At 52.3% G+C, this 15132-nt stretch overlaps 5 protein-coding genes across 5 annotated transcripts; 2 read left to right on the top strand and 3 right to left on the bottom strand.

Annotated features, from left to right (window-relative positions):
- Positions 1–107: 107 nt before the first annotated feature.
- BDV17DRAFT_295696 (uncharacterized protein) lies at positions 108–6709 on the bottom strand (the record flags this gene model as incomplete). The annotated part of the gene is made up of 8 exons (XM_073763121.1): positions 108–1318; positions 1378–3110; positions 3167–5231; positions 5292–5567; positions 5627–5814; positions 5871–5965; positions 6032–6447; positions 6580–6709. The coding sequence occupies 8 exons, from the start codon at positions 6707–6709 to the stop codon at positions 108–110; spliced, it is 6114 nt and encodes a 2037-aa protein (XP_073611001.1).
- Positions 6710–7009: 300 nt separating this feature from the next.
- On the top strand, positions 7010–7373 carry BDV17DRAFT_295695 (uncharacterized protein; the record flags this gene model as incomplete). Its single annotated transcript, XM_073763120.1, has 2 exons — positions 7010–7026; positions 7094–7373. The coding sequence occupies 2 exons, from the start codon at positions 7010–7012 to the stop codon at positions 7371–7373; spliced, it is 297 nt and encodes a 98-aa protein (XP_073611000.1).
- Positions 7312–9669, bottom strand: BDV17DRAFT_275341 (uncharacterized protein). Its single transcript, XM_073759201.1, has 3 exons — positions 9353–9669; positions 9265–9302; positions 7312–9220 (listed from the first exon to the last, which is right to left on the bottom strand). The coding sequence occupies exons 1-3, from the start codon at positions 9661–9663 to the stop codon at positions 7443–7445; spliced, it is 2127 nt and encodes a 708-aa protein (XP_073610999.1). The 5' UTR covers positions 9664–9669; the 3' UTR covers positions 7312–7442.
- Positions 9670–9832: 163 nt separating this feature from the next.
- On the top strand, positions 9833–11492 carry BDV17DRAFT_221701 (putative exopolyphosphatase). The gene has a single exon (XM_073755615.1). The coding sequence runs from the start codon at positions 9844–9846 to the stop codon at positions 11206–11208; it is 1365 nt and encodes a 454-aa protein (XP_073610998.1). The 5' UTR covers positions 9833–9843; the 3' UTR covers positions 11209–11492.
- A 1640-nt stretch (positions 11493–13132) lies between these two features.
- Positions 13133–14056, bottom strand: BDV17DRAFT_295692 (class I SAM-dependent methyltransferase; the record flags this gene model as incomplete). The annotated part of the gene is made up of 1 exon (XM_073763119.1): positions 13133–14056. The coding sequence occupies one exon, from the start codon at positions 14054–14056 to the stop codon at positions 13133–13135; it is 924 nt and encodes a 307-aa protein (XP_073610997.1).
- Positions 14057–15132: the final 1076 nt, after the last annotated feature.

The following is a 15132-nucleotide window of genomic DNA, read 5'->3' as shown; positions in this document are numbered from 1 at the left end:
CAGGGGACCAACACTGTACATCCAAATCACTTCTACAAGAACCACTTCTGACTGCGTTTTCATTTCTCTCAAAAAATCCCCCGCAAGGTTCGATCCGATAAAGAAAATCAAGTAGCAATAGGAACCCCACCCAAATCCACCCCAGGAACAGAAGTAAGCCTAACCAAGTCCTCATTATCCTCTGCCTTTCCAGCACCAAACTGCTTGAGGTTCCATTTCTCGACACCCTCGACACCACGCAAATCATCCCCGAAAGACTTGAACAAGTCGGCGTTCAACTGCTCGTATTCCGAGTACTCCTTCGGCCAGCTTCCTAGCCGCTCAACAGCGAGTTTGAGGAGGTGCAGATGTTTGCGGGCGCGTTTGCCGGAGGATTCGCCATGGCTGTTATCGCCGGGGTTAGAGGCTGGGCTCGCCGCATCAGGACTAGCAGACCCTGATCCTTCATCGGTTGTGGCGGCGGTAGGGTCAACGAGGGCCCGGAGGGCATTCTCGTGCAATCCCGCGGCCTTCTTGTAGTATTGGTATGCGAGCTCGCGATGGTGGTCCTTATCCTGGTACCCCTGCGCGACCGAGGTATACATCTGCGATAGGAGGACGCTCATCTCGATAGTGGACGGGTGAGTGGAGCCGTGCACGCGCGTGCAGTTGTAGACGATGTCTTCGGCTAGTCTAATGGCCGATGTATATTCGCCGACCAGGTATCGGGTTACGACGAGCATGCGACCTAGGACAAGGGTGTAGGTGCCGTTTCGACCTGCGGGCGTAGTGGGGGATGATGAAGGGGACAAGGCCTGCGATTGGGGGTTTCCGTGGGCCTGGCGTTTGTTCCATAGGGAAGTCAGAAGCCATGCAAGATCAGAGTAGTCCTTTTGTTTGTCGAGAATCTTGATGAGGTCGTTCAGGTGCGTTGCGTCGAGATGGCTGAGGTCGAGGTTCTTGACTTTGCAGTGGTGGACTACGGATCTGACGATTGTTGAAGAGACGGCGTCGAGATTGCCCTGGCCATGTTGTCCCTTCGATGCCTGTGATCTTGAAGGGACTTTGACTCCAAATGCAGAAAGTGCGAGACCCGTCTTAAAGATGAGTTTGAGGGTAGTCATCGTAGCGAGCCCATCATGGGCCTGAAGATATTTGAAGCCGGCCAATGCCAGGTCCGATGCAAGCTGCAGATGTGATGTCGACAAATGTTGCACAACACCGTTGTAGCAAGCCAGCGCAACAGAGCGGAGGAAGTTCTGCGACGAGTGCGCGCGGAAATGTGGGAGGATTGTTGACAGCTCGCCTGGCGTCGCTCTAGGTGCAGTCCTTGGCCGTACTTCGACATGAAGTAGTCCGTAAACAGCGCCCCGAGTAGAGTTGCGCTCGTTTTATCACCACGAACCTGCAAGAGGCCTTCCAGGTGAGAGACTGTGCCTAGTAGATCCTGGAGAGCAGTGGACTTGGACGAGGCCTCGTTCCTGAAGCACTCAAAGTACACGTACTCGGCCACGAGGGAGGAATAAATTCCGCCAACACTAAGCGATGAATTCTTCGACTCATGAAGGCTATATTCTAGTTGAGCAAGGAAGAGAAGGGCCTGACGCCTTGAAGAAGATTCAGCTAGGTCGAACTTGGCTGTATTGATATTGGCCCTGTCTCGGACCACCACCTGTCGATGAATTTCCCGGGCAAGCTCCGTTCCACGGTGGTTAAGTCCGATGGATATGTACCCAGATGCAATAGACTTAGCTGCAGCTATGAGACTCAAGGGCGAGGTCTCGGAAGAGAGGATCTCAATCGTTGCTTCCTGGAGCACTGCTATCGCAGTTTGAGTCTCGTTCCGCTTAGCATAAAGCGAGGCGAGTTCTTCCATCTCAGAGAGTGAATTCTCGTGTACCCACCCATACGTAGAGCGGATGGTAGAGAGGCGCTTACTGCGCGTCCCGACCGTCTCCTGAGAGGAAGCTGAGTTCGCAGCCGACGTCGACGCCGATCGTTCTTGGGATAATCCTTGGATGGTGGCTTTGATATCCTCGTAGTCTAGTTCAACTTCGTTTGAGGCCGAATTGAGGAGGAACTCGACGAGCGTCACTGCTTCCTCCTGATAGTGCTCCGACGATTGCGCAATGTGGGCGAGCGTCTTCGTCGCCTGGATCGTAATTGAGCCCTTGGCGCCGAATACAGTCAAGCAGGCATTGCGATATTCGACAGTCACATCGTGGATGACGTGGAACTCTGCAAGAGTCACTTGGAGACAATGGATGTAGCGAGCATAAACTGATTTCACAAACGTCTGGTCTCGCAGTCTGCGGTCGGTCTGGGGATGCTTCAATGTGTTGAAGAGAACCCTATATGGCTGGAGAGCGTGCTTGTAGCGCTCTTGATTGACAAGCTCGGTGACCACGATAAGGAGCGGCTCGAATGCCTCTGTGTTGCAGGTGTCCGAATCTTTGTTCAGGATGTGGAAGATGCGCTGGTAGTAGTCTACGCATGCAGCTTGGGGCCTGATCAGCTCCGCTAGAGCCCAGAGCTCCTTGAGAACCACCGGGTGACTTTCACCAAAATGCGTTTCATACCCATTGAGAATATCGCGGTGGATGGTAATCAGCTTGTCTGTTTGCCGTGTGCGCTCGTAGAGCTGGACAAGGCCCTTTGTGACACTATCGAGCAAGGGATCGCCAGCTTGTCGGCCCTGTCGGGTCGCATGGTAGAGTCGAAGCAAAATATTTTCCTCTTTGGCTGGTTGACGCCTGTACCGGTAGCAAGCTCTCAGTCGCCGTGCAAGGTCAATAGGGTACTGTACTGTCCTCTTTGGGAGAGTAATATCATTGACTGACGGCGCGAGGAATGACAGCCAGGCCACTTGCAATGCTGTTTTAAGCACTTTTGTGGCGTCTTTCCACCGCTGTTGGGACATGCACATCTTTGCCAGCATAACAAGGCCAGCAGTAGAGAGGTCTGACGAGCTCGCAGCCATCTCGCGAAGAACTGCCTCGGAGCCCACAGATGCTGTGCCAGAGGTGACGGTGTTGATAACTTCCTCATACGTGGAGTGTGTGTGAGTCTTTGGATCTCCTGATACAGCGAGCCTTTGCTGCTCGTCTTCTGAGAGCACTGCTTCAGCACCCCTAGCGCTTGCGAGGAAAGACCCACGGACCTCATAAGCTTCGCAACAGTGACATACTGAGCAACTGCGTCATGGGAGCTAGATTGTAAGGTCTCCTCACGGTCGTCCCAGAAGCTTGACAGGACAGACGCCACCTCTGCATCCCTTTTCTGGCTTTTGAGGAAGTGGGAGTACGCCGTTAGCGCCTTGGTATTTCGCAGCTCGGACTCTAACGACTTCCGGAGACGGTGCTCCTTGCTGGCTTGCTGCCATATATCCACATACGTCCGCTCTGCAGCTGCCGAATTCCCTTCATGAGTCTGTCGCTCCGCCCTTGCAAGACGGGTGTCAAGGCTCCAGGACGAACCTGTAATTTGGTCGTCTTTGAACGTCTCGTCGAGCGTAAGGATGGTGTCATGCTCGACGGAGTCCCGACAGCCATGGAGCTGGACAACAAGGGACTGCTCTGATGGTCTTCGGGATGCGGAGCCTTCTTCCGCTAATTCATTCGAGGCTCCGTTCAGAGAGTTTGTAATTTGCTGGGCCTTTTGGACTTCACCTATGACCTGATAGTGTTCCGCGAGTTGGGACAGAGTTGAGACGACCACTTCACTTGTGCTCCCGTAGTGAATTTTATAGCATTCAACGAGAACCTGAAGCATTTCAGTTCTCCATGACATGATTTCCGTCTTTGAAGAGGAGGTTCGACTTTCTGTAAAGTCCAGGAAGTGCTTGATCACATGCATGGTGATTACGTGCTGGACTGTAAGCACAGCCTGGCACAGCCTGGAAGTGTCATAAAACACTCTGCTGGCTTCAGTCGGCTGAGAATCCTCAACGGTCCTGTAGAACAGGGTTTGACAAAGAACTGCCTGCAGTGTCACTGGCTCTCTCGTACTAAAGCCGTGCTGATAGAGCAGACTCTGAGTGTCGTGCAGTAGCGCCAGAGCTGGCGTGGGCTTTCTCTTCCAGATGGTCATCCCTAATAGGATTGCCAGGGGGCTGACCGGAAGGGATTGACGAAGGGTCTTCCCGGCAGTGGCTACCTCCTGGTCCGAAGTGCATCCGAATGCCTTCCTCGTATGCCCTAGCCAATATCGCAGGGCAAAATCTAGCATATTTGTAGCATGCTTTGACTCGAGCAAATCTAGTGAGGGCTCGTCCCTTCCGGTCGCTTTGTGCTTGATATAAATCAATAGCCTTTGAATAAAGTCTAGCTGGGGCTCCTTGATGGGGGTGATTGATTTGTCGCTGTTGAGTATCCTGTTAATCGCGCTTCGAATTTCCCCATGCCGCAGATAAACCATGTTGGTTTGAAAGAACACGAGCGAGGCAAATGGCTTGAGAAGACTCAACGGAGAAACGTCGTTCTGCTCAGCAATGCTGCCTTTCTCTGGCTGGACAGAAAGAAGGGCTGCTATTTCGGTGATGCTGAGCGGTCGTGCAGCGGTAGCTAGCCACGCCATAATCTTGACTCCATCCTGAGGCGCCGACTTGGACTGCAGTCGATCCTTGACTAGATCATCGATTGTGTGGTTCATCTTGACAAAGCTGTGCACGTCCTTGGTCAGTGCTTGGGCGCTACTCGGGTTTTCATCGCGAATGCGTTTAGAAGCCAGCTTAGCCCAGAGGAATGATTCTTGCGACGCTTTCACAATGCTGTGCACGCAAACTTCTTGGTCGTCAGCGCCAAGTCCACTGAAGGTAGGACTGTGGTGGAAAACCCTCCTCACAACAGCAGCAATGTCATCGAAGATGAGGTCTGATGTGACACGGACGTTGGTTTGCTTTGAGAATGTCTCGTGCTTCTCGGAACCTAGTACCACCAGTTTGAGATTGGAAATACTGGCCGTGGCATCATTGAGACGCAGCATCAAAGCATCTTGCCCGCAGGAAGACTCATCCACTCCATCTATAATCAGCACGCTTTGTCTTGCCCCTTTTATGGTGGCCGGAAGACTGTCTCTCAAAGCGGCCCAGAGCAAGTCCACATAAGTCTCTTCGTCAACTGTCTTAATACATTGCTCATAGGTTTGAGTAAGCGTTTTGTAAAGACTGGCGTTCCCTATTCGTGAAGCGAACAACTGGGATAGAATGCATTTTGCAACAGCTAGAGGGGTCGCCAGAGCCGGGATCCTGCTGTCTGTTGTTGTTGTCGGTTAGCGCCCCGTATAAAGATGGATGAAGGTACGGGGTGAGTTACTTGTTGGAACGAATATCGGCTGGTGAGCGACACCACCAATCGGATGCTGCAGGTGATCGTTGATAACTGTGGCCAGGATTGACTTGCCCGACCCAGGGCTTCCAGTCACAGCCAGTACTCTCTGGTTGCCCTTCAGGAAACGAGTAAGATGGGGAGCAATCCACAGACACGTCGATTCCTCGCGCTCCTGGGCAAACTGAGAAGTATACTTGACGACATGCTCAAGGACGGGGTCTTCGGGCTCCAGCCATTCCCTGAGGGCTCTGATACCAGCACCTGCGCAGAATTTAGGTTAGCACCACCATCGTCACAAAACGAAACAGAGTGATGAATACCTTTCGTATCAGAAGATCCTTCTTGGGCAAGCTGGTGAGTCCACATCAGCTCCGCCGCATCTTCACAGCGAGAGTGAAAGCTATCGATGAGTGCCGAGAATGTATTCTGGATGTCAATTGCGACAGATCCAGTTGTCACATTACCGAGCGACTTTTGGAAGTGCGCTGCGAACTCAACAACTGGGTTACTAAATCCGACAGCGCAAGGATGATCTGGTCTTTGATACGCCTCGAGGCACCAAACAGCTCTGTACGACTCAGGAGATGGTCTAATTCTGTTGAGCATCGGTAGAAGAAGCCGAAAAGTTCCAGCAGTGCGTCGGAGTTTTCTTGTCCAAGCTAGGTGGATCGGTCAGCACCACTCCCATTGACTGGCGTCGGCGGAGACTGGATGAGAGGACTTACACCGAGAAGTGTTGCGCAGTAAGCGTACGCCAGCTGCGTCGGAGTATTCATCTGGCTATCCCCCGCGAGATGAGTAACTGTCATCTCAAACGAATGCAGGCGCTCGACAAAGAGCCTTGCACGAACTAGAGCTTTGCCGTAGCCGCTTCCCTCGGGGGGTAGCTTGTGCATTCGCTCAGAGCGAATCCAATCGAGGAGGCTTTCATGATTTGTGTCGTTGATGTCAGAAAGAAACAAGCAATTGCTTGTGGGTAACTGGAAGGAGCGAGCAAGGTCACTAGAAGCTGTACTCCCATGTAGTGTGGACGCTTTATGCGGGGTGGTGTTCGTGGTAGACGTGTGCTCCCACGTCTCTGAGAGACCAGGGACTACACGCCCGGAGTGGATAGAGTGCGCGAACGAGTCCGTGGGGACGTCTTTTGGGGGTTTTCAGGATAGGCATCCCCGAACTAACCTCATCATGAGAGATTTTGCTTCTCTGGAAACTGCTATAAACGATCTGGGGAGGTGACGTGCTCCTCCGCAGCCGGGTCTCTGCTCTCACGTACAGGCCTGGGCAGACATCATGTTCTTTGATTCAAGAATTCTGTCCAATGTGTATACCGTAGGCATCACGATCGGCACAATCTGCCCAAGGAAGGCCTTCCATGATGCATACATGATGCTCAACAAAGACATGGCTGTGCCACAAGTGGAGGAGTGGTAGGGCCAGATCCAATCGATACCAGCATTCACTACCGCAGCATGGCAAGAGCGCCGAATGTCTGTGGGTTTATGATATCAGAGGGTATCAGATCTCACTGTAGGAAGCAACGCATATCCTGGAGCCCCCGATGCGGCGGGAAGTTCAGTATTTACCCGGCATACATCCCTGATTGACATTCTTTTGAAGGCTTCCGTTATATGAAGAGTGTTAAATACTCCCCTCGCCCAGAACTAGAAACATACCTCACCCATCTCATAGCCCAGTTTATCACAATGACTGAACCTGTGGTGTACGTGTCTAGGTAAAGCAGAGTCTAGCTAGCTAGGTCACAGCTAACTTCACAAAACCCACTACAGCGCAGCCGATTCCTCCCGCAAAGAGCGTGACGATAGCCCAACACCCGGTGAAACCGACAGCGATGACAAAAATGCAAGCAATGACCATCCCAACGTCGAAGACGCATTCCCCGCCGGACCGTGGGGCAATCGATGTGTTACGTCCCGCCGCGTTGGGACGAAGAAGCCGCCCGAGAAGGACTCGAGTCTAAACGTGAGGATTAATTTGGATCTTAGGGCTGATGTCGCGCTGGAGCTTCATGCTGTTTTGCAGGGGGATATTACTGTGGGTTTGTTTTAGGAACAGATGGGGACTTGTTTATCTTATCTGGTAATACGTACTACGCATATACTTGAATTGCAGTATTGTCTAGTCAGCCTGTACAACAGGCCCCATCATCAAAGCCTCCACCAAAGTCCCCTGAGAGATCGATCCCTTGCCCGGCTGCAGCACCAAGAGAGCATTGGCGCTAGCTAAGCTCCCGACGCGAGAACTGCGCTGCCCTACGCCGTCCGCCCCAGTGCTCGTTGCATACAGACGTCCATCTTTGCGAGACGCGGTAACAATAGCACGGTGGTACTCTGTCCGTTTCGGGTCAAGCGGAAAATCGTGGGATAGCACTACTGAAACAAGAGGGAGCCCGAGGGATGGTGTAACTCCTAGAGCAGTCTGCTTCTGGCAGAGGCCTATTAGTTTGTGCAGCGATGGGAGGACGAAGAGGTTTAAGGTAACCAGAGCCGAGGCTGGATTACCAGGCAGAGAAAAAAGAAGTTTGGAGGTGCGCTCTTGCTGTTGGCCTGGTGCGGAGGACGATGGCTTGAACGGGACGGTAGCGAATGTGGTTGGCTTGCCTGGTTTCATGGAGACGCGGCCGAAGTGGATTGTTCCGCCGAGGGAGCGTTCGATGGTGGGTTTTAGCAAGTCGAGCTCTCCCATTGAAACGCCGCCCGTGGTGATGATCACGTCGACGCTGGTGTTTGATTTGCCGACACCGCGGAGTGCGTTGCGAAGGCTCGTCTCGAGCTCGCCGGCTGGGGTATCGCGGGCGATTCCGAGATCGACGGCGGGGATTCCCCACGACTTCAGGCACGATAAGATAGATGGGCGGTTGGAATCGCGAATCTGTCCTCCTTGGAGCGTTCTGGGATCGTCATGCTCGACGAGCTCGTCACCGGTACTGAGAACGCCAACCGTGGGCTTCCTAAAGACCTTGACAAATTTTGTCCCTGTCGAAGCCAATAAGCCTATCTCACCACCGACCGACGTAATCAGGTCACCGCACTGAAGGATTTTGGATCCCAATTTGACATCACTCCCTGGCTGGCGGACGTTCTCGTTGGGTTTGATTTCTGCGGTCAGAATCTCTACAGTGGCCTCTTCTTTGCCATCAGGCGTGGATGAGGCCAGTAAAGTATCTTCGACCATGACCACCGCGTTGGCATTTGGCGGGAGAGGAGCACCGGTCGTTATGCGCGCGATGGTGCCCGGCTCAAGCGGTGCGAGGACGCCTCCCTCGTTGGCATGAGTGATAGAGGCAACTGGAAAGGTCCCTTTGGTACTCTGACCATCGGCTGGAGATTCGTGCGCGATTACGGCATATCCGTCAACAATGCTAGCGAGATATGCGGGCACAGCCTCTGCAGCATAAACGTCCTGCGCTATAACGTATCCCACCAAGTCCGTATTCACCGCGAGTTCAACGACCTCTGGGTCAGGAGTCTGCGCCGAAATGAGCTTCAGCGCGTCTTCTACGGATAGCATCGGGTACGGCGACTCGCGATATCGCCGGTTTGCCCCTGCGGCAGGGTCATTTGACTGTCGTTCTGACGGGGTTGTATGCGCTCTTGGGACAACGTGACCATGACCATGACCATGACTATGTGAGTGAGAATGAGAGTGAGAGTGGTCGTGATGGTGGTGATGATGGTCATGCTTTGACTCCGACCTCACCCCGGCCTCAGCCTCAAGCTTGTTTACACCACCAGCGTGGAGTGTCCTCGAGTCCGCACCCGCCGCTTGAGTACAAGCATGAGGCAGTAGCTTGATTATAGCTTCAAGGTTCTCCTTGGCGCCTTTTGGAGAGCCGGGCAAGGTTATGACTAGGGATTTATGCCTTGTTCCAGCAACGGGGCGGGCCATCATGGCAACTGCGCGGGTCAGTACTAGAACATGTATACATGGGGTCGCTTACAAGGTGTAACATTCAGTGAAGATGCTATCATGCCGTGTCTACAGAATCAGTACGATGTAATGCACATTGACCGGGGCGATGGACATACACAAGACCAGGCGCATGCCGATGGAGAAGAGGCGATACAGCCTCGGGGGTGTTATCTTTGACCGCAAACCCAGTCCCACCACTGATGAGAATGAGATTGACCGGGGCAAGTCCATCCGCCCATCCGCAAAGCGTCTGCTGAATCTGAAGTACATCGTCAGGTACTATCTTAGTGATCGGCTCGTCCCAGGTGGTTGACCCCGCAGCTGTGAACACATCGCTTAAGGTGCCGATGACGCGGTCTGTTGATGGATCCTGCGCGGCAGTATCCGACACCACTAATATGGCAGCCTTTAGCCGTTGTCCTGTCATGATCTTGAATTCGGTGCATATAACGAAAGAGCTAAGAGAGCAAAGATAGCCACAAGAGGACGATGGGGGGCCGTGCGGGATCTCGTTCTTCCGGCCGCCGACCCCTCACTGGGCCTTTTGCTTCTCCAACTGGAATCGACAACAACTTCTGCAAAACACACCTCAACAACGCCATTGACCATGCGCATCCCTCTTCCCGAGCAGACCCTGCTCCAGTTCCTTCGGACATCACTTCAGGTCCACCAGCACTTCCTCTCGGGCGCTTTAAAACGAGCTGACTCCCCCATCTACGTCATTGGCAACCCCTCCGCCGACCTCGACTCGATCATCTCCGCCATTGTCTACTCTTACTTCGCAAACGGCCGCGTTCCTCGCGATTACCCACGCCCTCATTTTCCGTTAATAAACCTTGACAATGTATCCGTTGGGTCCGAGCTTCGCAGGCTGCGACCTGAATTCCTCAAAGCTCTTGAGCTCTCCCATCCTGAGGAGACTTCAGAGATCGACAACCCCACCTTGAAAGAGCTTTTCCTGACAGTGGCGGATTTTCGGACACAACTGGAAGGGGCAGATAAGAAGAGTCAGATTGAAGCTGACTCGGTTTTGGTTGACTGGAATGCGCTACCCGTACGGCCTTCCGACAACCGATCGGGGAAAGGATCTTTACCCAGTCTGCCAGTCGAGTTTAACGTCCTAGGCTGTATCGATCATCACGAAGACGAGAAATTCCTCGCCCCCATCGCCGATACGCAACCCCACCTCATCATGCCCACTGGTTCATGTACTTCCCTTGTCATTTCCGAGCTGGAGAGAATGGGGCTTTGGCAAAAGGTGGACAAAATACCTAGCGAGGAACAATTGGCCAAACTGTCTTTGGCCCCGATTCTCATCGATACAATCAACCTCACGGCCGAATCAAAGGTTACCAAGTTTGATACTTTGGCTTACGACTTCCTGCTTCCTAAAGCAACTGGCTCGGACAAAACTTGGAGTTCTGATGGATTCTTCGCCGAAATCGATGAAACAAAGCAAAACAGTCTAGACCTGCTCACGGTAGACGAAATGCTTGGCCGAGATTATAAAGAATGGGACGAGGCATCTACCCGTCACCCAGACCAACCAACGGTACGAATTGGCATTTGCTCGATGGTCAAGTCGTTGCCTTGGATAGTTCGAAAGGCAGGCAACTCGCAGTCCTTCCTTGATTCATTGGAGGCGTTTTCCTCCGAACGGAATCTGGATGTTATCTCCGTCATGACTGCCTTTAACTCCGCGGAGGCAGGAGAGTTCTCTCGAGAACTGCTTGTCCGCGGGCGAAACAAGTGGGGTGCTGATGCTATGAAACATTTTGCGTCTGACTCGACTGCCGAACTTGGCTTGGAGCACTGGCATTCACTCGACGGTGACGATGGCGCTAGAGACATTACCGATCATTTGAATGCCTCTAAAGACGATTGCTGGATGCAAATATGGCTGCAAACGAATTTGGCGAAGAGTAGGAAACAGGTCGCTCCGCTGATCAGAGGCGCAGCTGCTTCTCTTTGATGGCTCTCGGGGCCGATTACTCCAGACAAGCGACCGACCACCGAATTCTCAGCGATACAGAATGGTCCAACGGTTAAGTGGGAATTGATCTACCCGCTATTCGACGGTGAATCCGCGGAACAACGTGCATCTCGACCCTCGTACTCACTCTAAGGGCCTTTCAACGAGCCACAGTAGCTGCATGATTCCGGAATCATTTGATCACGTTCAGAGTGTCTCCGACTAGTATACCAGGGTTTACTACCTCCCTCCCTCGTAGCTGAGATCGATAAGCTTTGGGCAAATATCAATGTCTCGTCAACGAATAATACACCGACGTGCGCAGGGTTATAGCTGACTCGTGAGAGATCTTGTCTTCAACCTTGTGTTCCCTTGTGACGTTAGGATCTGACTGGGGAGACAAAGGGGTGCTCAACGGCATCGTCGCGCACAAATGCGGTCCATCCCGGAAGCCGGCGGAGATAAAGCCATCATTATTCCGATTGATTGAGCAGGGTGCCTGTCACCGTCGAGGGCCCAAACTTGACATGTCTTTCCCCAGCCCCTGAACGTGCCGACTGTCGAGCTTCAGCCAATCTGCGCGTGCAGGGGGTTGTGATTGGCGTCTTTGGCTTTCTTTGTTCTCAACGCTCGGCGGAGTACAGACCTTCGGTCACCAACCAGGAAGCAGGATCGATGGACCTCGACGGGTAAACGTTGGCATCCCAACATTTCAAATACTCCCCTGTCAAGATGCGTTGCTCTGTTGAGAACAGAAGTATTTGTGGACGCCCCTGAACCGGTCGCAGACATGTTCTGCGAGACACCGAACATGATGTCTGTCTCTGAAATACCACTGCTAGAGTCAACCCGAGAAGCAGCCATTCAGTAACGCACCTGGGGCTCGAAGACCGCAGGATGTGTCGATCATTCTTCGGTCATCTCAATCACAAACGATGGCTTCGCCTGGCCATCCGGCAACAAAACCTTGGTAATCCGCGGGTGTGCCTAGTGTCTACAGCAAAACTCAGCAACCCCCCCCTCTCTCATTTCTGAATATGCCCCTGTCCTTTGGAAAACACTGCGTACAATATGGTCCAGGACCGTGATGTCCTTTGCGCACTGGACATTCATTTCTTCAGTATCGCTTTCTACAACACCATCGAGCTTTCCTTCAGCATATTCAACTTCTTCAAACGACGAAGAGGTCTCTACTTCTAGAGCATATTAACGGCAACCGTCTCTAATGGCGCTCGTCACAATTAGTCCTTGTATAACTAGATGCAATACATATCGTATGTTATTTCTGAGCCATCGATGCAGAATAGTGGTGTGAAGCACTTGAGGACGTTAAGGCGGTTCCTCACCGCTGAGAGTTATGGGTGGAATTGCGGCCATTTATACCCTTAATAGCGGGTTATTTTCAGTGTTGATTTCACACGTCCTCACGTTTTCGGCGTAACTTCCCAGTCAGTGGAGAGAGAAGAGAGGGGGGGATAAAAGACACTTTACTCGACACCCTCCTGCATATCCTGTGACCACTGTCCGAAGAGTTCATCATCGCGGTCAGTCCACGTATCTCCGGTATGGGCAAGGCGCGATTTTGCTGCGCATGGCTCCCCAGATATAATCCTTGTAATTATAGAATTGTCTATCCAGGATATTATTCTTCGTAGTGCTGTTGACGAGGTCCGAAGCGACGTTCGTGATGGTTATCTTGATGGTATCTTTAGAGGTGCTCTAACCACCCGGCAAGCGTGGAGGCACAATCACTACCAGCGTGATTCCCCAACCAGGAATCCAGGTTTATCGTACCTACTATGCATGTCCTTGGATGTACTATATTCACAAGCAGATCTGCATTCTTCTTTGCCCTATTCCAAGGCATGAACCACATGACCCTAAGCCCCAGACGGCAACTTCTGACCTGGAAACATAGAATAGACTACTTCACCGCAACACCAACAAAAGCCTCCATCTCAACACTCGCAGAGTTTTTCTGCTCTTCCGTCAAAAGACCCCTAATAACCGCCCTCAACCTCTCCCTCTCCCCCGCGGTCCACCCCGCATCGTCCATCCTCTTCGAATACGGCACCAAAAACGTTTCAATAAGCCCCTCCACATTCATTCCAGTTAATCTCGTCCTCGTCCTCAGAATCTCGGTCCTGGATTCATCGAATCCCCCCGCAATAAGTGTATTCCGGAGCTTTGACTCGGTGAACCACTCCTCTGAGTATAGCTGGCTAAAGAACACCCCCCCTTCCCCGCTATTTGCCGAATCCGGACGAACAACTCTCTGCGCTTCCCGGAGAGTATCCAAGTACCCGAGATCCTTCCAGGTAGAGATATACGCATGACCACCGGGTTTTAAAGTCCGATAAATCTCTTCAACTCCGCGAACGGGGTCCGGGAGGAAGAAGATTCCGAAGTTCATGTAGACGTGTGTAAATGAGTTTTCTGGGAAAGAGAGATTCTGGGAGTCCATGGGTGTTGCGTGGAGTTGGATTTCTGAATGGATGTGTTTGTACTCTGCGGCTCGCTTTGTGAGAAGGGTGGTGATCATGGAGGGGGCGATGTCTGTTGCGTGGATTTCGATCATTTTCTTAATGTTTTGAGGGAAGGACAAGAGGAGTTCGAATGTTAGGGCTCCGGTGCCGCAGGCGTTGTCGAGGATGATTCCCTCATTTTCCGTACCTGGCCCTAGGGATTGAGTTAAAGTAGGAGAAGAAGGGAGGGAGAGCATAAAGCGGGCGATGCTGCGGGTCGTGTCGCCGCTGTACTTATCATAAAAGGCACTGGTGTCGTTGTAAAGTTCTACTGCTTCGGTGAGGGTTGGGACTGGGTCTTTGGATTCAGGATCGGTCGTCATTTTGATATTTTCTTTCAAGTCGCTTCCAGTGAGGGACTGTATCTATAGGATTAGAAGGAGAGTAAAGCCTGAGGAAGATTCAGATTGGTTCTGACTCTGGAGTTGGGGGGGCCCCGGGGCCCAGAGATATAGTACTCAGGGCTAGTGAGTACCTCGGGGGCCTATACGAGCAGCATAATTTCGAGAGCCAATCATGTCGTTTAGATGGTGTAGGCGCATGCAGCAAGTATCACTGATGCTGGAAGTAACATATATGCAGCGTTCTTTTTATCATGGGACAGCGGCTTTCGATGATAGTAGCGCACATGGCGGGTCAAAGTGAGGTGATACTCTCGACAAGTAGAGCTGGAGATATCCATGATGGAGATAACCGGAGTGCTCCTTTTCAAAATCCAAACGATAGACCATGCCTATGGCTCCCAGTACTATGGAGATCTTGGGTTCCAGTGCATGGGGTTAGCTCGTCACTTTGAACTAGCCTCTGGGAGGCCAAGCCTCGACGATTTTGCAAGAGGTACTGGTGGGAGGAAGGGCGGGGGCAGGAAAGAACACGGTCGGCACGAGGGACTTGGAACTAGAGATAAAAATGAGGGCTGAAAGGGAGTCAAAGACGGCTCCCCTCCCGGAGCGTGGGCGTCTAGGTCGGAGAGACTGAGGAAGGATGCTAAAGATGAGCAGCAGAGTTTCAGTAGATTAACATCAGGAACTAAAAAGCATGGCCCTGCGTGGAAGTTAGGGCCCGTGCCCGTGCCCGTGCAACTTGATATACCCTTGATGCCAAACAGAGGCTGGTTAGGGCGACTCCTACAACGGCCGCCGAAGTAGCCATGGTAGGCCACCTGCTAACCGTCACAACAGTATATGGAGTTATTATCTTTACCTGCTTAGATTTTATTTTCTAATCTTACCCGACTATGTACCTGATAACATACTCCATGGGGGCACCTACGCGCATCGGTAGTCAAGCAATAGGGAGAAGAATCACGGAACTGTTTACTCAATGGGGATAATCTGGGTCGGGGCCAGCAGAATTGAATGATTACCGACGCGCATGAGGCTCGTTGCAACGCATAGCT

This window comes from Aspergillus undulatus (assembly GCF_047715775.1).
Source record: "Aspergillus undulatus strain CBS 261.88 unplaced genomic scaffold BDV17scaffold_73, whole genome shotgun sequence".
NCBI lineage: Eukaryota > Fungi > Ascomycota > Eurotiomycetes > Eurotiales > Aspergillaceae > Aspergillus > Aspergillus undulatus.
The sequence above is the reverse complement of the archived record's forward strand: the minus strand, read 5'-3'. Positions and strand labels throughout refer to the sequence as shown.